At 36.3% G+C, this 21,570-nt stretch overlaps 2 protein-coding genes and 1 pseudogene across 2 annotated transcripts; 2 read left to right on the top strand and 1 right to left on the bottom strand.

The window, feature by feature from the left end:
* Positions 1–944: 944 nt before the first annotated feature.
* LOC113772434 (receptor-like protein kinase HSL1) lies at positions 945–5,591 on the bottom strand. The gene is made up of 3 exons (XM_027317027.1): positions 5,076–5,591; positions 2,766–4,930; positions 945–2,301 (listed from the first exon to the last, which is right to left on the bottom strand). The coding sequence occupies exons 1-3, from the start codon at positions 5,546–5,548 to the stop codon at positions 1,910–1,912; spliced, it is 3,030 nt and encodes a 1,009-aa protein (XP_027172828.1). The 5' UTR covers positions 5,549–5,591; the 3' UTR covers positions 945–1,909.
* Positions 5,592–6,649: 1,058 nt separating this feature from the next.
* On the top strand, positions 6,650–11,369 carry LOC113772143 (annotated as a pseudogene).
* An 8,513-nt stretch (positions 11,370–19,882) lies between these two features.
* LOC113771783 (protein DMP7-like) lies at positions 19,883–20,527 on the top strand. Its single transcript, XM_027316344.1, has 2 exons — positions 19,883–20,054; positions 20,190–20,527. The coding sequence occupies exons 1-2, from the start codon at positions 19,883–19,885 to the stop codon at positions 20,525–20,527; spliced, it is 510 nt and encodes a 169-aa protein (XP_027172145.1).
* Positions 20,528–21,570: the final 1,043 nt, after the last annotated feature.

The following is a 21,570-nucleotide window of genomic DNA, read 5'->3' as shown; positions in this document are numbered from 1 at the left end:
TCTAAGAGAAATTCTAGAGAATATTTGCTATCCTGAAATTTTTTTGTCTTTTCTGAATGAGAAGGAGAGAAAAAAATTAGGTCAAAAGAAAATGCCAGTTTAGAGTTTATAAACAATTCGCTTGTGGAGGCGGAGATTCGGTATTTTCTAAATCCTTATGTAAGAAATTACAAAAAAAAAAAAAATTCTTTCTACAAAGATGTGAATTAGGACGGATTGGTCGACAAAATATGAACGGAAGATTGAACCTTGATATCCCTCGGAACAATCCATTTTTGTTACCACGAGATATATATGTACAGTTTTAGATGTCTTTATCTTAAGTCGTGGTTTTGCATAGGTTGAAGATCTCACGCCTTTGAGGGCAGGGGCTCCGAGATGTGAGCTTCATGAAATACAATTTCTTTTCCCGGAAAAGCAAATACGAGAACTTTTGAAATTCTTTTCCTGGGCAAAGCAACCAACTCGCCAAAAAGTGTGTGGTAGGTATATGATTTTGCTCTATGGCTTTGAGAATAGTAAATTCACTATGATCATAGAAAAGATCTCGATATATGTATTATATGGTACACCAAAATTCAATCTAAACTTGATTTAATTCTCAGCTCCCTGTTTTTGTATGTACAGTATCACATTCTATAGGAAGCACAGCAAAAGAAGTTTTGTTTGATAATCCAGTTCAACACTTAAATTTAATAGATTTAGAGTTTAATATGTTTAGACGTGTTTAATAACGAAAAATTGAACATCTCAATTAATTAAGCGGCATTCAATTTCCTAGGCAAAACTTGCTCTAAAAAATAAGTGATAAGCTATTTACTTATCATGAATGTGATATACGCTCAAATATATTTGATTTAATATTTAACAATTTAATAACTTAATAGATTTAGACTTCAGATTTCAATTTTTAGACTTTAATTTTATCAAATGCACCAGTAAAATCAGTACTGCCAGTGCTGGAGACAGGCACCTTTCTTGTTCTTGCCAACAAGCCTATTACAAAACTTACCAACACCGATTACAAGTAGCAGCCAATACAAAAACTACCAAAAGCAGAAAGGTTTAAAGAAATATTCTAGCACAAAGGAAAATCCAGTGCAAAAGCTGCAGGCCAAGATGCTGTAAGACTCGTATACTATGAAGAGGTAAAACAAGAGCAACCGCTCTTCACTCCCCAAGCACTGCATTTGCCAACCACAACTTGATTGCATCTCTTAGCATTTCTTTAATAGAAACTCTTTTTTGAAACAGTTCAATTTTGCATACTACATTATCTCAACTGGGATTGACTCGTGGCTGCACGAGGATCTAACTTTCATTGTGGACAGGAAGGATTGCATGTAGCCACTGGCACCGATTATTGAGTCCTCAACTAGTGTGGTCAATTGAATTGGGGGTCCATATGTATGTGCTCTAGTCATTTTCTTGAGAAAAACTGATTTCTGGACTCATTTACAGCTTAGGACCCCAGTTCACTAAATATTGGCCGGCAGAGGAAGACAACTACTTATATCACATAAAGCAACAGCCTAAATTAGGCCCGAGTGAGCAGAAATGTTTGTTGTGATCTCTGCTGAATTGGCCTAAGTGCCTTTTGTGTATATCCATGGATGAGCAGATGGCCAATAGAAAGGTGCATTGAGACTAACATATACATATCATGGCATATTCACAACTACTGGAGAAGTAACACTTCCCAATTCCAACTGCACTAATCAATACTCTAACCTATAATGTTCGAAATTCTGATTTCTAATATAAGAAGAGAAATACCCCAGCCCTTTCCTTTTTCAAAACTAAGGGCCATCTGTCCCATGCTCCAAGAGGCACTGAAACTATAATAATACTACTACAATTTGTTCTTCATGTTGATAGGCCCTAACTTAAGAGCATCTCTCTACTTCTCTCAAACAATGCTACTCTCTTTGGAATTATCTTGATAAGAATAAGTTGATAGCTTACACTCTTTTTCTGCAGTCTTAGTCTTGCAATGTGTACTCGACTCTTGCAGCATTTTCACCACTCTGCGCATCGAGGGTCGATTGACTGGAAGAGGGCTAGTACAAAGTAAACTAATGTTAAGAACCTTGCAAATTTCTTCTTTGTAAGTGGAAGCAAGATTGGGATCAATCACATGATCAATTCCTTTCTGGTTCAACTTTGTGCAGACCCATGTAGCCAAATCTTTGTCCCCAAGATCTGGATCAACAGGTCTTCTGCCAGTCAATAATTCCAGGAGGACAATACCAAAGCTATATATGTCACTCTTTTCATTCACCCTCAGAGTATATGCATATTCTGCAGTAAGGCAAGATGAAACCTTTATTAGCTTAATTCATCAGAAAAACAGCATGCAAATTCGACTTCTAAAATGTAGATTTAATTGACTATTTGAAGTACAAAAATTAGAAGAAGTTCTGCAAGTTGAGGACAAAAGTTGCATTTGCATCAACCTGAATTTACGGATTGATAAAACAAGCTAAAGCAAGCTAAAGCAGAGAGTTTTCTGTAACTGATGACTGTGTATTAAGCAAATCCAAAGGATTGGAAAGTAGTATAGACAGAAAGCAACAAAGTTGCGCGTCATTGAAGTAACAACCTGAAGTAGAAGACAAGGTGATAGCTAGCATTATAAACAGCTGTAAAGCCCAAGAATGTTAAGATAACGTATTTGAAGGAGCTCTTTGTGAATGGCAATAATGTTGTCAAGAAAAATTGATAACAAACAGAGAAATGAATGGTTATGTAATCAGATGCCGTACCTGGTGCAATATAACCACAAGAACCAGCAATCGCAGACATGCACTCAACACCCTTGTTAGCTACTTTGACAATTTTGGCGACCCCAAAATCCGATATTTTTGCTCCCAAATGTTCATCCAACAATATGTTATTTGACTTGACATCCCTGTGCACAATTGGAGGAACACAATCGTGATGTAGATAAGAAAGCCCCTCTGCAGCATCCAATGCTATTCTGAGCCTAGTCGGCCAATCTAGCAATCCACCCTTACTACTGTGCAACAGATCACCCAAGCTCCCGTTTGGCATGTATTCATACACCAAAAGCTTACAACTCCCGCTACTGCAACAACACAATAATCTCACAATGTTCTTATGCCTGATATTTCCCAATGTCTGAACTTCCACTTCAAACTCGTCTTTCTCAGAATCGACACTCGAAAAACTGGAGTCGTCTTTGTTTGATCTTTCCCAGAGCTTCTTCACTGCAACCACCTCACCATCACTGAGAACAGCCTTGTATACTTTTCCTGAGGCTCCACTTCCAATGACATTATTTTCATCAATGCAAGTGATGATTTCAGTTTCAGAGAATCCCAACTTTTGAAACGATGTCCACTTGTTCATGATGACTCCTTTCTTAACTTTCTTGATATTCTTGTGCTTCCAGATGAGGAAAACGAGTCCAACAATCAAAAGACATGCACCAATCACAGAAACTGATCTTAGGACCAACCCATAAATTGTATCCCTGCCTCTTCTTTTTCTGGGACATAAGCCGGCAAAACCACCACATAAACCTGGATTCTCCAAAAAGCTGTCCTTGTAAACATCCTTGTCAAAAAGTGGAGGTATCGTCCCTGAAAGATGATTACATGATAAATTTAACTCATTTAGCTTCAAATTCTCCAATGCAAGTGGGATTTCTCCTGAGAAATTATTCCAGGAAAGATCAAGGTAATTAAGCCCTGGCAAATAACCAATTTCATCAGGGATTTCACCAGACAACTTATTTCTAGCCAAATTGAGTTCGCTCAGCTGCTTCAGAGCCCGAATTCCCTCTGGAATTTCCCCAGAAAGAACATTGTCATAGAGATCAAGCCTACTTAATTGCTCCAATTTAACCAATGAACTTGGAATTTTCCCACTAAATTTGTTATGCCTAGCTTCAAGGTCAATCAAATTGTCTAGCATTCCAATTTCATCCGGCAAATTCCCCGAAAATTTATTATTCGAAATTACAAGGGTTGACAAATTTTTTGCACCTTGTATCATGTGTGATATGTGGCCTGATAGCACATTATTACCAAGGTCTAGCAAATACACATGAGGTAAACCCCAAAACTCAGCCGGGACCTCTCCAGTTAGCTGGTTGAACCGTAACCGGACCCGACCTAAACTCCGGCATTTTGCCAAACTTGCCGGAATATTCCCTGAAAATAAATTAAAAATCAAAAGAAGCTCCTCCAATTTCCCCTTGGCACACAAACTTTCCGGGATTTTTCCCGAAAATTGATTCCCTGAAACATCTAGAGTTTGTAAAGGCGAGTTCTTCCCGAGTTCACTCGGTAATGACCCGTTGAGTCGGTTTGAAAATAATCTCAGCCCGTATAAATTTGGAGACTTGGCCATACTCTCTGGAAGTGCACCCATTAGCTTGTTTTCATACAAATGGAGTGACTCGAGTGGCAACTGACACAACTCGTCCGGAATCCTCCCGGTTAACCTGTTCATCGACGCATCAAACCGTCTTAACTCTGTTAAATTAGCCCATCCCGAAGGTAACTTTCCGGTGAACGAGTTGTTGTACAGTTCCAATTGTACAATATTTTTCAGCTGGAAAAACAATGTAGGTATCGGCCCAGTGAGTCCATTTTCCGCCACGTCGAAATTAGCGAGTCGACTCAGTTTAGCAAAACTTTCGGGAATTGAACCAATTAAGCCACAGTTAGTCAGCCAGAAGTCCTCCAGGTTCGTCAAGTTACCGAGTTCCGGAGCGAGTTGACTCGGCCTGAACGGGTTGTACGCCAGTTGTAGACGTTTGAGACTCGTTATATTACCCAAAGAAGCAGGGATTGTTCCATTCAGGAGATTGCTAGTGAGAATAAGACTTTCAAGTCTCCTGAATTCGCCAAAACTCGCCGGAATATCCCCAGATAAGTAGTTAGCATCAAGATTAAGACACCTGCAGTCAAAAAACCATCAAAAAATTAGCAAAAGTCAAAATCAAAATGGGGTTTTCGCTGAACTTTTTTTTTTGTTGAATCCTGCACATTGTTCCAAAAGAAAAAAGGGGGGGGGGGGGGAACACTATACAAAATTAGTTTTACCTGAGGTGAGGAAGCTGAGAGAGGGTGTCAGGAATGGGGCCTTCTAGTAAGTTCTCGGAGAGATCAAGGTAGGTGAGACTTTTGCACAGGGAAATAGAGAGAGGAAGGGAGGAGTTAATGGAGTTGTTAGACATAGAAACAACGGAAAGATAACGGAGACGGCAAAGGAAGATCGGAAATGGCCCAGCAAGAGCTGCACCAGCAAGATTGACAGACACGACGGCGGGAGAAGGCGAACGTCCATTACCACGACGAGCACATGTGATCCCGGTCCAGTTGCATGGGGTGGCATCACGGTCGAACCAGGATGACAATGAACCCGCCGGGTCGAATAAAGATTGCTTAACTTGTTGGAGGAAGAGTCCTTCTTGATTAAGAGCATGGATGGACCACAAAGAATGGAGAGATAAGAGGGAAAGAATGGAGAGCATTAGAGGCATACTGCTGATGATGGAGGGCTGCTCCATTTGCATGGAATCTTGGTTTTTGCAGTCTTTATTTGTTTTTTTTATGGTGTTCTGAGTTGGGAGGGAAAGGTGGGGGGGGGATATATGGTGCTTTTTCATTTTTGTTTTGGGCGTTATGGGGTGTTGTGGTTTGGTTGGGGGGGGATTGAAGACATGTGTACTTGTGTGACAGTGTGAGTGTGTGTTATTTTTGTAAGTTTATTGGGAGGGAAGGGATGAAAAATGTGTGGGGTTTACGGGGAAGTGGAAGGATTTTGAAGGAGGGAGGGATGATTAATGTGATTCTTTTCCAATGGGAATGGTCCTAGTAGTGGTGGTTTTAAGGTGGGTAGAGGGTCCACTAGAGTGTGGTTTGAGTAGGATTAAGGCTTGATTAACTCAAAGGCAAACTCTTAAACCTAAAAGGAAAATACTTGGTGTTCTCGTTTGAATTGCTATTTTTATGAATTTTTATGTACTGTAGTAATTTAATATATGTGAGATAAAAAATAATTAAAAAATATTTTCATGAAAAATGTAAAAATTTTCTATGAAAAATCACAATCCAAACAAAGTATATTTGCCAAATGCCAAGTTTAGTAATTTGTCATGGACGTCATAGGTCTTTTTGAAGGAATGATATTAGGCTGTGAAAAAAATAAAAATAAAAAAATTAGCTCGTAATCGACAATTTGTCATAATTTTGTTTTTGGAATAGAGCACGTTTGCCTCAAAATATGCCCTTTCATCGGTTTCCTTTTTTATTTATTGCATAAGTAAAATTTAGGATTAATTTGTTGCGTCTACAACTTATGACTTTCAAGAGTGGCTGAATCTATATCCGTCCATCCTAAATTGGCACATAAGTTTTAATGGGCTAATTCCTTAGATTATAACTGAAAAAAAAAAAAAAAAAAGTCGATGAATTGTTGCTCCGACAAAATTGTGTTTTCTACCTATATAGTAAAAGCGCGAATGAGTTTTGGCAAAAGAGTGGTCGTCTGCTTATTTGTCAAGCTCTCATTGGTTAAAATGTGGTCGTCCTCCTCACGCCAAAATCACGTGCCCAGCTAGAGATATATTGGAGGGTTTTCTTTCTTTCTGATGTGTTCTGCCGAGGATGGGACTAGCGCATGGCTCGATACATTAGAAGGGTTCTCTTTCTCCCTTGTTCATAGCTGTTCTCCTCTCTCTCTCTCTCTCGTCTGATTGGGTTTTAGACTTTTAGTCCCTTGGTTTACCCCTCCGATTCTTCATTTACACGAACTTTCTTCTCTATATGTGTTTGTTCTTTATCCACTGGATCCAATCTAAGACGTGCAGTAGCAGAGAAAATCACATCAATTGAAGGTTGGTTAGTGGCTCAAGGATTACTACCATCAAATTCTTATCTTTCTCCTCCTCTGATTTCTATACGATTGGGACTAGGGCTTGGTAAACACTCTTCGTCCTATCACTTACTTTCTTCTCTTTTCAAACTCACCGGCGGACCAACATTTCTTCCATACCTCTCCGATTTTCTCTGTATTGTTTTCTCTAAAAATTAAGGTCGGAAGTCTGCCGGCAGCTTCCAGTGCCCCACACCACAAAACCCATTCAATAGTAGCCAACCGCTCTCCTCCAGTCCCCACATATATATGTTCCTCTGGCACTGGTTGACAAAAAGCCCCGCGCCAGAAACTGATCTACCAGTTTGTTTCTCGAATTATCACCCCTCACCCCCTATTTGGGAAATACTTTAGTGGTAGTATCCCTGCTACCTAGCGCGATAGCCTTTGTTTCCTCAGTGGTGATGGAAACTCTGGCAGTTTCATCCGCCAAGCTACTGGTATATGTGGAGAATCAGAATCCGAGAGACAAGCATACCAGTACCGGTTTTTTGGTGCCAAGCTCCGACAACAAGAGCTGCTGCTGCCCGGAGTAGACCAGAAATTCGTTTTCTTGGATACCTGAACAAGCATGCCAACTTTGGTTATTCATCTTCACATTCACTTTCCTTTCATCGGAAAACCATTCACCCCATTCCTTCTGTCCCTGCTCTGTCAGAGGTGATCTCCCTTTGGCTTGCTCAACTATTTGTCATCAACTTCCCGTTCTATTTATTGCCATCAACTATTTGTCAGGGTGTTTTGCTAACACCCTCTCCTAACGGATGTACTAATGCTTTTTCTTGATTCCTTATCAAATCCCCATTTAAAGTTTCTTTAAAAAAAAATTAAGGTCAACAACAGCCACAAATGACCTTCAATTTTCAGGCTTTTGTTTCTGGTCTTTTTAGATGAGATGCAAATAACTTGTAGATTTACTCAACTTTTCTCTGTTCTTCCAATGGTCTTTATTTGCTTAAAAATTAATAAAGCTCGGTTTAATATCTGTGTTACTCAATTATTTTCTTAGCGATAAGAACTTTGATCTTCTAATCTTTATATCTTAAGATTTTTTATTTTATTTTATGTGTTATTTATCCGATTTCCTAATTTTTATAGTATTATCTTTGCAGGAAAAAGATGACAACTTTTATGGGATGCAAATGCAAGTACTTGTGGATATATTCCATCCTTTTTTGTCCTCCAAAGGTCTGTTCTGCTTTATTTATCTATTGATTTATTTGTTTATTTATTTTTTGCCGATAAAAACTTTGTCCTTTTTATTTCGGTCTCTACTCTCAAATCACTTGAAGTTTTTATTTTGTCCTTTATTTTATTGGATCATACTATTATTTTTATAGAAAGGAAGATGAATTTATTAGGTTTTAGCTAAAAATAGGCATGAACATCAATGTTTTCCTCTGTAAACATTTTTTCTAGTGCTGTTTGACAGAAAGTATGAGTTATGGTGGTTTCTTAAAGCTTTCTAGAAGCATTTAATCCCTAAAATGTTACATGCCTTTCTAAGAGCTCTTAAAGCTCTTTCATCATTACATGTATTGATTTCCTTCTATGTTTCTCCTATTGTGTTCCTTCATAGGGTTTGTGACTGTCTTCATTTATATCCTGCTAAAAAATGTTGGTTTGCTTGCGATTTCAGATTAATCAAAAGATGATGAAATCTGCAATGATTAAAGATCTATACTCTGAAATTGACAGACTGAAGCAAGGTTTGTTGATTGCTCTGTCTATGTCTGTTCATGCAAGTGCGTTGTGTACACTTCCATAAATACAGAAATCTTTGGTTTACAGACTGGTTAAGCACATTAGATAATTTTGCACATGCCGTGACAATATTGCATTGAATCTATTTAACAATCTTATGTTCATCAGAGGTGTATGCTGCTAGAGAAAAAAATAGGATTTATATACCAAAATATCGTTATCTGCAGGATGAAGCCGAGAAAAAGGTCCCAATCTGGTCATTTGGTCTGATGATGACATGTATTACCTGAAAATTTCCCCTAAAAATTAGTAATTTTGTTTCTAATTTCAGGCAATGGTTGAGAAGATAGAACGCATGGAGCTTGATGTGGAATCCAGGGACAAGGTATGCTTGAGAAATGAATCTTTAAGCTTGTCTTTTCTTGTTGCCACTTGCAACACTTGATTGATTACACGTTATGCTTTTTGAGCAGCAATTTGTGGTGCTTCAGGAACTTTACAAATCTCAACAGCTATTGACAGCAGAGTTAAGTGACAAACTTGACAAAACTGAGATAAAATTAATTTATTTTGTTGCCCTCATAATAGTACGCCGTGTTTTCCCCTCTTTTGCTCATGATGTCACAACTATATTTTTGTTGTGCTCTAGAAAATGCTGCAGGAAACTGAGCATGCTTTGGCTGATATGGAGGAACGGTTTAGACAAGCTAATGCCACAATAAAAGAAAAGAAGTATCTGATGGCCAATCTTCTGAAGTCTGGTGAGGCCAATGTTCACCACAGTTTAAAGTTGTTCACATATAGTCCTAAATGCTAATGTTGCTGCATAAATAATGCATCTATTATTATTTTCCTGTTACTTAGGCTACCAAGTCATTCTAATAACTTTTTTCAATTTATGATTTTTTGTTGCATCTGATCTGCTAGCCTGCAATGCTTTCCTGTCTCCTAAGCAATTTTCCTTCTTTTTTGACTCTAATATTCAGTAATATCTAGGTGAGATCTGTGATGTTATATACATGGGCCATTTCATAATTTTTGCTTGTGTAACTTGCCTTGGTAAATGGGAAACAGAAAGGAGTGATAAAGGGCCACAATGAGCTGAATATTTTTTTTGATAGACATAATTAAGTTTTTCCAGTTTGACTGGTGATATGAGGTCCCTTTACTTTCAATATTTTAGTCTGTTTACTTGTGCAACTTGCCTTTGGTTAAATAGGAAACGCAAAAGAGTGACAGAGGCCCACAATGAGCTGAATTTTTTTTGCTAGACACAATTAAGTTTTTGAATTTCTCTGCTTGCTTTTTCTCACCTTATGTACTAATAACAACTATCCATCATGTAAAAGAAATCTTTCTATAATCCATCAAGACATTATTAGAACAGTTTTCTGACATCATGTGGTCTTCTTCTACCAGAGAAAGCACTTATGGAGCGGGCATTTGATCTTCGAACAGAACTGGAGAATGCTGCATCAGATGTCTCCAATTTGTTTGCTAAGATTGGTTTGTATGCTAAGCTTAGTGATCTAAACAGAATAAGGATGTATTATGCCCAAAACCATGCAGTTTAATGTTGTTATTCATGCATAATTGCTTATCCAGAGCACAAGGACAAAATAGAAGATGGAAACAGAATTCTTGTCCAGAAGTTCCAATCACAGCTAACGCAACAGCTTCGCATCTTGCATAAAACTGTGACAGCTTCAGCAACACAACAAGAGCAACAATTAAAGGATATGGAAGAAGATATGCAGTCTTTTGTATCCACAAAGACACAGGTATTGTATACATGAAATAGCATAAACTTGTATCTGCATAGATTGTTTGTCAATACATTCACGTCTCTCTTGTGTGCTAGGCTACTGAAGAGCTTCGAAGCCGCCTCGAGTAGTTGAAAACCATGTATGGTTCTGGTATAGAATCTCTTGACAGTTTAGCTGGGGAACTTGATGGGAATTCACAGTCAACTTTTGGACATCTAAATTCTCAGGTCTCTGGGCATTCATCTTCCTGACTAAGGTGAGTATCTCTTGACATTGAATGCTACAACCATGATTTGCCTCTGTATCTTTTGCTTGATCAATGTTCAAAAAAATGCAGCTTTTCAATAGTATTGCTTCAGAGGTTGATAAACTGCTGAATGATCTTCAAAATAGTCTTCACGGTCAGGAGAGCAAACTAATTGCATTTGCACAGCAGCAACGTGAGGTTGGCATTTGCTTAAGAAACTAAAGAAACATGCTTGGCCTGATAACTTTCCATTCTCTGATCTAATTTGAGAGAACCAGCTAATGTTACTCACATTGACATCTTCTGCAGGCTCATCAAAGAGCTGTCACGACAACAAGGTCAATTGCTGAAATAACTGCCAACTTTTTCAAAACTTTGGATGCGCATGTTTCACAATTAGGCCGAATTGTAGAAGAATCACAGACAGTCAATGATAAACAATTATCTGATCTAGAAAAGAAGTTTAAGGTGATTTGACTTTTTTTCCACTTGAACCTATTTTCTGCTCTAAGTTGTGGTCTTGCTTTAAGTTTGATTCTGTTTTGGTTTCTTCCTTCAATGTAGGAGTGTGCTGCCAATGAAGAAAGGCAGCTCTTAGAAAGGCATTAAATGCTTGTTACATCCCTAAAATGTTACATGCAAAGAATTGGATGAACAATATAGAAACGATTGAACAACATCAAAATTAATGCTCGTTGTAAATTTAAGAACACCACAGATAATCAATCCTCCACAGAATAATAGAAAAAATTAGTAGTGTTTACTCATTGTTTAATATTTTTGAATCTCCCATTTACTTCTCCCAACACTTCATCCCATCTCTACATGAAGCAAAATCATACTGTTGAGTTTCAATTTTATTCGCCTCAATTATTTTCTTTTTGATCTTTTTCTCGACACCATGTTAGATGCAAACCTTTATTTACTCGCATTTTCTTACAACATTGCTTATTTAAAAGCTTAATCATTTTATAACCAAATAACTTAAATGCAATGCATACGATATATGATATCTCCACTTGAAAATCTGGGCATTTTCTGGGCAACATGAAATTAACACCGTGCATCGCGCGGTGATCCCCTCCTAGTCATACTATACCTGCCTTGCTGACGAAGCACAATAGGGGAATCATTTTCTTTTTTAAAACAGCAAAGGCTGCTGTGCTAATGAAGCACGGCAGGGGAACCATTTTTTTTTTAGTTAGCATGACAGCCAATGATTTGATTGCAAAGGGCTGACGTGCTAATATTCTTTTTTTTGTTTAATCAATTAATAGGGTTTAGGGTTTAAGTAATTAAAATTGTTAACATAATTAATTATATTGTTTGTATTTAGAAAGATATAAAATTGTTTTAATTGAGATCAAAAAATAAAAATGAAAAATAGAAAAGAAGAAAAAAAGGTGGAAGATGTCTTTTATTTAGAAAAGAAAAAAAATTTAGTCTCCGAAATGTGAACTTTTAAAATGTACCAAATCTTGTATTTTTTATTTTTAAATTAGTTGAATTTATTTTGATAGTGCTTAGCAATAAATTTTTGGTGCATTCACTTACATGGAATTTTAAATGTTTTCCCGCAATTTTTGCTTCCTTTTGATGAACTTAAACACTGTTCGGATATTGGTAAAATGTTTATTTACCTTATTTTGGCAAAAAGAATAGATAAAAAGACAATCTTTTGATCAGGGATGAGTTGTTACGGAATTATTGACATTTTCATAGTAAATATTGAAAGAGAAAATAAATGTTCATAGAAGTTGATATCCTGGAAATCTAGTCTAGCTCTGTTTGGATTCAGACTTTTTTGAAAAACAATTTTTTCATCTACAATACAACACTAATACACAAACAAAAACAACTCCAAAAACACCATATCCATACAATATATCAAAAACAATTCCAAATATACAAAAAAATACACAACTACTTATTACTCTCCACCACCACGGCCACCACCTTACCGCTACCACCCCCACACCCACGACCCTCTCTCCTCTTTCTCTCCGCCCATCTTTTCCCCCTCTGTTCTCCTTCTCTTCATCCTCCTTTTTTCCTCCTCCTCTCTCTCCTTCTCTTTCCTCCTTTCTTCTTTCCCTTTCCCCGGCCCCCACTTTCCTTCCCCTTGATTGACCGCAACCTTCCTAGTCTCGATCAAATCTGATCGCGACCAGAAGCCGCGACCAAGACAGTCATGGTTGGAGTGGTGGCTAAAGTCGTAGCCACCACCCGCGAGCAGGAGAGGGATTTGGAGTTGGGGGGAAGGAGGGGAGGGGGAAAAGGGAGAAGGGAGAGGAAAGAGGGAGGAGGATGAGGAGGAAGAAGGGGAGTAGGAGAGGAAGAGAAAGCAAAGTGGGGGAGGAAAAGGGAGGGGATAGTGGTGGATCGTGTAAAATTTTAAAAAAATATCCCAAAAAAATTGTAAATTATAAAAATACTCAAAAATATATTTTAAAAATATCTTTAAAAACAATTCAAAAAATTCTATAATAAAAGTTTTTCATATACACAACTACAATAAAGTTTTTGAAAAACACCTCCAAAAACAGCTAATCCAAACAGAGCATCAAAAAACTTTAAAGTTGTTTCTAGATTACGTTTCTTCTTCTTCTTCCTTCACTAATCTATGTTTCTTCTTCTTCTTCTACACGCACTATATCAGTCTGATAATTGGATTGTTATCAATCATGTACTATTATTTAGTGCGTCATCAAGTGCTGCAAATTATTGGCTACACGGCAGACTTTGCCATTTTTATATATAAAAAAAAGTATGGCTCTCCTACCGTATTTGTCAGCACGGCAAGTATAGTATAGGAAAACAACTTTGTCAGAGCAACAATTCATCGATTTTTTTCAGCTATAATATAAGGAATTAGCCGTTCTAATGTTAGTAGTAGTATAAATTACGAAAATTTTGTGTCCGTCCAATGCGGGAAGGTTTCCCATCACAGGCTTCCCAACTTGATCTTTAGCGGGATCATCGATCGGAAAACAAGACAAACTGAGCACTACGATGAGACTACAATGAGACGTGAAAACACCCGATCCCATTCCGACCTCAATATGTGGAATCGTGGTCGGCTTTCCTACCAGAATGCCTTCTTGGTCGAAGAGTCCCATGGCCCGAGAGTGCAGTGCTGGGATGAATCCCTATCTCCTCTCGCTCAATTGGGAGCCACTTGCCACCCGCTTCCATAGAACAATATCGTGACAACGATGTAGACCACCTGCTAAGTATGTCTACTAGTTGTTTTTCAACCATTGAATGTATATAAAGGTTTCACTTGATTTTATTAAACATGTCAAGTGGAATTCACTTAACATACGAATTAGCAAGCGGGCTTCTTATGTTATATATTCACAAGAAATTTTTTACCTAAAAATTACTCCGAACCAATAAAAAAATCACAAATGTATCCAAATGTGTGAATTTAGGATGAGTAGTGTAATTCTAGCCCTTCCTAACTATGAATTTGATAATGTTATATATAATCCTTATAAGAAGAACATCTTAAGTTTTCATAAAAATTTGCGAAGGAATGCATGCCTGGTTTTATTACCTTCGTGATTTGAATACTAGTACGTTGGAGAAACCCAAAAATTCTTGTGCTTCTTAATCTTAAACGTTAAAATGGCGACAATATTCTGATATCTTAACGTCCTTAATTCTCTGTGTAAAGTGTAAACGCTGCCTGATTGTAGATCGACCATGTATCTAAACAGTTTGAACAGATCTTAGTGGACATCATTTCGACGCAAAAGATAATACTAATAGTCAGTAGAAATACATAAGTACACATATTGCATTCTTTTTAATATTTTTTTTATCGTAATGATAACATTTTTATATTCTAATCTATCCTAATCTAAGGAAGGAGAGAGCCGATGGGAGTAGAAACTCCATCGGAAAGAGCCATTGAAGGCAGCCACATATAGTGGCAATTTGGCGGGAGAACTTTTAAGAATTTTCTGCTATCAAGTTTAGTGTTTGAATTTTATGGCTAACATTTGAGGATAGGACGGCAAAAAGAAAAAAAAAAGGCAATAGTGTGAAGAGTAAATAAAAGGTCTCTTTTATATATATATATATATATGAGTAAATCTTATATACACTGACGGTATATACACTATTATGGTTGGATATATGACACATATGCAAAATTTGAGTTTCAAATTCAAATTCAGATTATGTGTCATGCATCTAATGGTGAAAATGTATACACTATCAATGTATAGAAAATTAATTATATATATATATAAATCAAAGCTTCACATTGAGAGACCACTTCTATTAATTTTGCACGGTAAAGCAATTCCTTATGGAACAAGTGATGCTAAATAAATACTTATCAAGAAATCGTATGCTTATAAAAGAAAAAATAAAAGTAAAGCTCGATTGTGATTTGACCTTTGTTTTCTAGTCAAAAGCGTGTTACAATTTGCATTTATAATTAACTGTTCTTGGTATAGTGCGCAAACTTTTAGTTCTATGCAGATGGAGAAGGAGAAGATAAAAGTCAAGAAAATAATTTTAGTCCTTTTTGACCCACATAATAACTTAATATATAAACGGACAGAGAATTTTTCAACGAGTGGGTAGCTTAAATGATGAAACCAAGTTGGGATACAACCCAACGCCTGATTTGCAAATGTCTAGCTATAAAAACAAAGACTTTATATAACAACAGAAAATTTAAAATTTTGAGGGGTATCACAAGTCAACAACATGAAAATTGTGGCAGAGTCTAGGAATCGATTTAGTTTGCGAGGGCATCATATGATGATCCTCAAATGAGCAAACATTGACTTATTGGCCTATGTTTGGGAGATTTTTCTTTTTGCTTAGTTGGTTGGTACTTGCAATGATTGAAGAAGAGAAAAATAAAAGTTTTTTTTTTATTCAGATTACTATTTTCTGAAGTTTCTGTAAAAAAAAAAAAAAATTAATAATATACTATAACAACTTAATATGCAAAAAAAAAAAAAAAAAATTCTTTGAAAAACTTCGATCCAAAGTCTTGCTATTGATCAGGTCATTGAGCAAGATAAAAGAGGGATTTTGACTAGCTGCTGAAAATACAAAAAAGAACAATTTGCTCCATGTCAATAGTTTAAGGTAGATCTGATCATTTGTATTAAGTGTAGAACTTGTCTATCAACTTGGAATTACGTCATTTTGCAATAAATCTCATGTAGGCCATTAGTTAGGAATGAACACGACTTTAGAAGAAGATTGGCCCCATACCACCGTCAATGAAGATAATAGAGGCCTTTGTTGGACCCTCATCCAAAAAAAGCACCACCACCATGTCCATCATCAAATCATATCAAGCAATTCCGCAAAAATTTTGAATCTTGAATTCTATCTCATGGACTAACAAACATTAAAATTTTTGTTTGTTTGTTAATTATTCAATAAGAACAAATAGTAGTAGGGTACAACATGAATTCCCTCTCGTACTTTCATATCAAGGGGACTTGTTTGGTCATGCATTTAATCCTCTCGGCAAGACAAGCATCAATCCCGGAAGAAACAACAACGCAGCCGAAAGTGACAGAACATCTTGGAGAATTAATTGGGTGGCTTTTATGGCTGTTTCACATTGCCAAAGACGCTTTGCCGGCTAAGAAATGCAAAATTGACTCTGTTGTTGGCTACTTCACTGTATATGGGAAAGGTACAAAATGCATAGCCTGACACAAAAATTTAAATCTTTTCACCTTTTCCAAAATGGATGCCAAATGTGTGTACTAACTGATAAATATATCACAGTAAACTGGATCTGGTTCAGTATCTTTATTTTGATCTTCCAGGTAATTAACAAAATGAAAGAATTTAAACTAAGTTTTTCCATTTGTTCCTTTGGCAAGTTTACTTGCTCAACATTCAAATAAGAGCGGTCAAATTGATAATGTAGAAAAAAGAGAAGAAAATATAAACTGTGGACTACATTTTTCTTTATTTTTTTGCCAAGTGTCAAAGTCCAAGATCTTATTAATTCGGCTCTAGAGCCCAAAATTGGTATGGACTTGAGGTACAGATAAATAGAAGTGTAAATTAACCAAGTTAATCGACTCAAACTTGCGAGTAAGTCAATCAAAAGGTTCAGTTCAAACTTGACATTGATCGAATTTAAGTAGAGTTCAAATCGAGTTCGAATTACTTGACAAGGTTATCGAGTTAAGTTTGAGTAAGAAAAATCAAAACTTGAATACTTGTTAAGCCTTATCGAGAAGTGCACTTATAATAAAAATTTTAATTATTTTTTGTGAAATTACATTTATAGATAAGATAATTGTAGAATTTATCAAAAAAAAATCAAACTTGAGAATTTAATACGGTGAAAGTATAAATTGAGTTGGGAAATTAATGATAAAGTATTCTCTCGATCGGTTAATAGGCACCTAATTTACAAATGTTTCTCTCTATTATTTTTCCTGGATAGGTAATTTTTTAGTAAATATTATAAAGGCATATTCCCCTTTCTTTCATCCATGTCAAATAATTAAATACGACGGACGGGATTATCAAGAAAACATTGTTAAGAAAAAAGAAACATATTATTAGATATTTTGAAATAGTTTCAAAAGCACATATGGGCACCGTTCTTGCTTACCATACATTTTAATTCAAATCCAAACAATGGATCTGAAAAGCGATTGTTAACTTCAGCAAAACCGTAATCACCCAACTTCACGCAAGTGATAACTGGGCCTCGAGTCCATTTTGTAGGTCTAAATATCGGGTCCTGTCATCCTGGCTCCAGGCCCTTATTAAAGGAACGACCTCTAAGAGTGTGGCCTATAATATCAAAACCCATATCTTCACCAAGCATTGGTCCAAATTCAGTAGGCATTTATGTTGTTAAAGTCCCATTTGGACTTGGAGTTGTGACGTGTTTATTAAAAAAATTTTAAATTCTAAAAGTACTGTTTGGTTTGTTTGGAAAGGGATTTTCTATCAAAAAATCTCTCTATATTTTTCGTGAATATATTTTTCAATCACCATTTTACCTTACATACATCAAATCGCTACAGTACGTTTTCTACAAAAATTCTAGAAAATTACAATCCAAACACAACCTTGTAACTAAAGGAAACCAATTTTTGATAATTTAAAAGCACTTTTGTTAAAATTATTTGTGTCAGAAGTGTTCTTTATAAACTATTGCAAGTTCAAACATGGCTAAACATGTTAGTAGATTTGATGTCAATGTAGATCTTGAACTAATATATGTATATCAGAATAATATGCTTATGACCTTAATCAAATACTATTTTTTTCCCTTTTCATTGTACAATGCAATTACGTAAAGTGTTACTCAATTACTTCAATAATATTCATATCTCAGTGAATCCACAGGAAAGGTGTTCCTAAGAGGTTTCATTGGGCCTTGGTTCAATGGTCAAGAAGACCCTTCTAAAATTCTTTCATACACTAGATCGGGGGTTAAACCTCGCGGTCCTCGCCTAGTACATTACACAAAAAGTATGGTATTTTTTGTTTTTAAACAATTCAAAAAATGCAGAAAATGTACTTGTCTATTTTGATGGTTCACCTCCTAACCTCAGTACAAGCTTCCTTAGATTTTCCCCTTCCCTATAGAGTAGGAGTAGGAGTAAGAGTAGGTTAGGTAATTCGCATTGTTGATAAAAAAAAAGAAGAAGAAGAGGTTCCATCCATGTGAGAGTGAGTTTGATCTTGAATTGGCGTGTCTTATCATTTCTAAGGCTTGTTATTAGTAGAATCTTTAAATAGTGCCACAAATGTATGGATGTAACCTGCAAGTGGTTTGAGTCTTGAAAAAGTTGAGATGCCTTATTTTACCCCAAAAAAGATTTTTCTCTTCTATATATTTTTGGGCGCCAGGGAGGGGGGGGGGTGGGGGTGGGGTGGGGAGGGTTAAATGCACTCCAGTCCTTGACTTTTAAGAAGTACTATGTGTTTTTTTTTTCTTTTTTTTGAGGAAGTAATATGTGTTTTGCTCTAATGTTCTAAAATGTATTCCTTGGTGTTGGTGCATCAAAATTGCTTTTAATTGATTCTTCCTTTCTGTTCATCATCAATTATGCATAAGTTAACTACTGTGTCAGAATCTCTAAGCTCCTAATTGGAGGCCATCGTAACCAATATCTGATACTTCATAAAAAGTTACAAAGACGAACCAAGAAGTTTATGGAACCAAATCTGTTTTCTTTCACAAGTACCTCTCCTATGTCTGCCATCGATGCTTTTGTGAGAAATTATTTGGAGAACTCCAAAATTGTACTTCAAAGTAATTAATGCTACTTAAAGCCATGCATCTATGAGTATGACCAAGGTAAAAATGAAATTTCTCAGTAATTGTGATGATTGTATTTTATAAGAAGGCTACGTGGATGTAAAATTTATGAGCAATTTTGAGATGTTTACTTCAACTTATAAAAGTATAAGAAAGTTATACAAGCAAGTCATTAAACTAATGGTCCGTTTAACGAGTGGCACTCGTTAAGAAGTGTTTATGCGTTAAATTTGGGATTAATCTTTTTTATACTGATAGTGTATATAATGACAACTATACAAAATTTGAATTTGAAATTCAACTTTTACACATATGTCACGAATTTAACGGTGATAGTGTATACACTGATAGTGTATATAAGATTTACTCTTAAATTTTTAGAAACATAAAATTGTTTAGAGGCATTACCTTTATACTCTTGTATAGTCAAAACATGATAAGGCACAATGTTGGCATATTTTACAACCATAACTGAAAATTAGATAACAAACATAGCCCTGCAATTGCGCTTAAGATTGAATAGCCTTCCAGCCTTCCAACGAAGAAAATACCAACAAATTAAAGCACTCAAATGAAACCTCCACCCTATTTACACCATGGCAAAAATAAATTTTAGTTAACAGTTCATGATGGCTTTACAGCCTATAAATGTTACCACTTTTTAACATGGAAATTAGCCTGCCATGAAAAACCCTCATTCATTTGAAGGATTTTCAACATATAGATGTTGAGAGTTTCTTGAGCCATGAAGCCTCTCCTCATCAAACTTTCTTGGAAACCTTCATCTGATCATAATTCCATATTGATCTGATAATTCAATCAGAACATAAACTTCAGCCAATTCAATCTTTCTCCTATGTTTTCTGAATAGACCCCTAGAACAAATATAATTTGTTCAAAACATCCTGGGAATAAAGATTGAAAGGGATTAAAAAAAGAAACGGAGATCAAGAATTTGAACCAAGAAAATTAAACATGAGTGCACAAAATATTACAGCCAACCAAGCATTTGCCACGCTAGAAGAACAATTGCAAGCACCCCTCCTTGGAGATCAACCTGGTTTAAAACCTCAAAAACCACCTGGACAAAAGGCAATCAGGAAAACCTTCAAGGGAACAGCCCATTTGGCCAATCTTCTCCCCACAGGTTCAGTTCTTGCATTCCGGATTTTGTCACCAGCTTTGACTCATGAAGGAAGATGTCAATCCATCATCAGCAAATCCTTGACTTTAGGCCTTCTTGGCCTTTGTGGGATCTCCTGTTTCGTGCTTTGCTTCACAGATAGCATCAGGGATGAGCGAGGGAAAGTTCGGTATGGCATGGCGACATTTCGTGGATTGTGGATTATTGATGGTTCAATCACGGTTTCTCCCGAGGATGCTCCAAAATACAGGATAAAGTTCATTGATTTTTTTCATGCATTCATGTCAGTACTGGTTTTTGGTGCTGTGGCAATGTTTGATCAAAATGTGATTAACTGTTTCTATCCATCAAGATCAGAAGAAGCTCAGGAGTTTCTGACTGCACTGCCTGTTTTCGTTGGTATTGTTTGTAGTATAATATTCGTTGTATTCCCAACCAAGAGACATGGAATTGGCTTTCCCCTCTCTCGCGCTTGATGCAAACTTCATCCTCCTTTTTCTTGAAATCCATTGCCAATGTTCAAAATTCATTCTTCTGGGTTTAATGCATTGCTAAAGTTGGTCATTGAATCTATAGTTATTTCCCACTTTGCAGGATCTGCTAGTTCTCAGTTGGTGCAAATTTGGCTCGTTAGATTCTTGTTAGTTCCATAGCAATTTTTAGGTAATTGCAAGCCATGGACGTTCTTTTCACTTCTGGGGCCATACACAGACCTCTTTCTTGGAAACTTCATTCCTGTGCACAAAAGAATTGACTTGTTTTTTGACCTCTAAATATCAAAGACATACTCCCTAAGAATAAATTATTCTGATTTTATCTTCACTTGAAGAATTATGACAAGTTGACAAGATTGAAGAAGCCTTCTGGTGAAACGTAACATCTTTGAATTTCATTAATGTACCTACGTTTAAGCTTAAGCTTTAAGGATCATTCAAGGACTGGAATTTAAAATGCTCCAAAATTAACCCCATAAAATTTTGACCCCAAAATAGAATCCTAAATCTATCAACTTGACCTGTTATTAATCAGGTAATCATAAAATGTTTCTTCTCAATTTCTCCCTTTTCCCCCATCTTATAAGATTTAAAATCTCTTTTGGATCAAAAGATATAGAGGTGGATTTGGAGTAACTAATGGTTGTTTACCCAACCAAATGATCTTTACAAGTTGGAGAATCGCTCTATTGGGGTTGCCTCTGATGAGTCTGATGGGTAAGAAATCGTACTAGGGACTGATGCATATAAACTATCCTATTAGCTTCACGAGGGTGGTATTTGATTCTATACTTGAACAAATTAAGTAGATAAAAAACCAAACTTATTCGTTTCTCTACTTCACTGCAAAAATTTCAGCCAAAAGTAAGGAAAGCCCTCATTTTCTCTCCGTTTCTTTTCTACTATTTCTTTTCCATTCACAGCTCCCAAAAACTACCTTTTTGAACATCAACAATCTTTAATCAGGGTGAGAAATAATGAGATTAACAAAAATTAGTTTCACCTGGATTTTGGACACCAGCAGT

This window comes from Coffea eugenioides, chromosome 5 (assembly GCF_003713205.1).
Source record: "Coffea eugenioides isolate CCC68of chromosome 5, Ceug_1.0, whole genome shotgun sequence".
NCBI classification, from domain to species: domain Eukaryota; kingdom Viridiplantae; phylum Streptophyta; class Magnoliopsida; order Gentianales; family Rubiaceae; genus Coffea; species Coffea eugenioides.
This window is presented reverse-complemented; position numbering and strand designations above follow the sequence as displayed.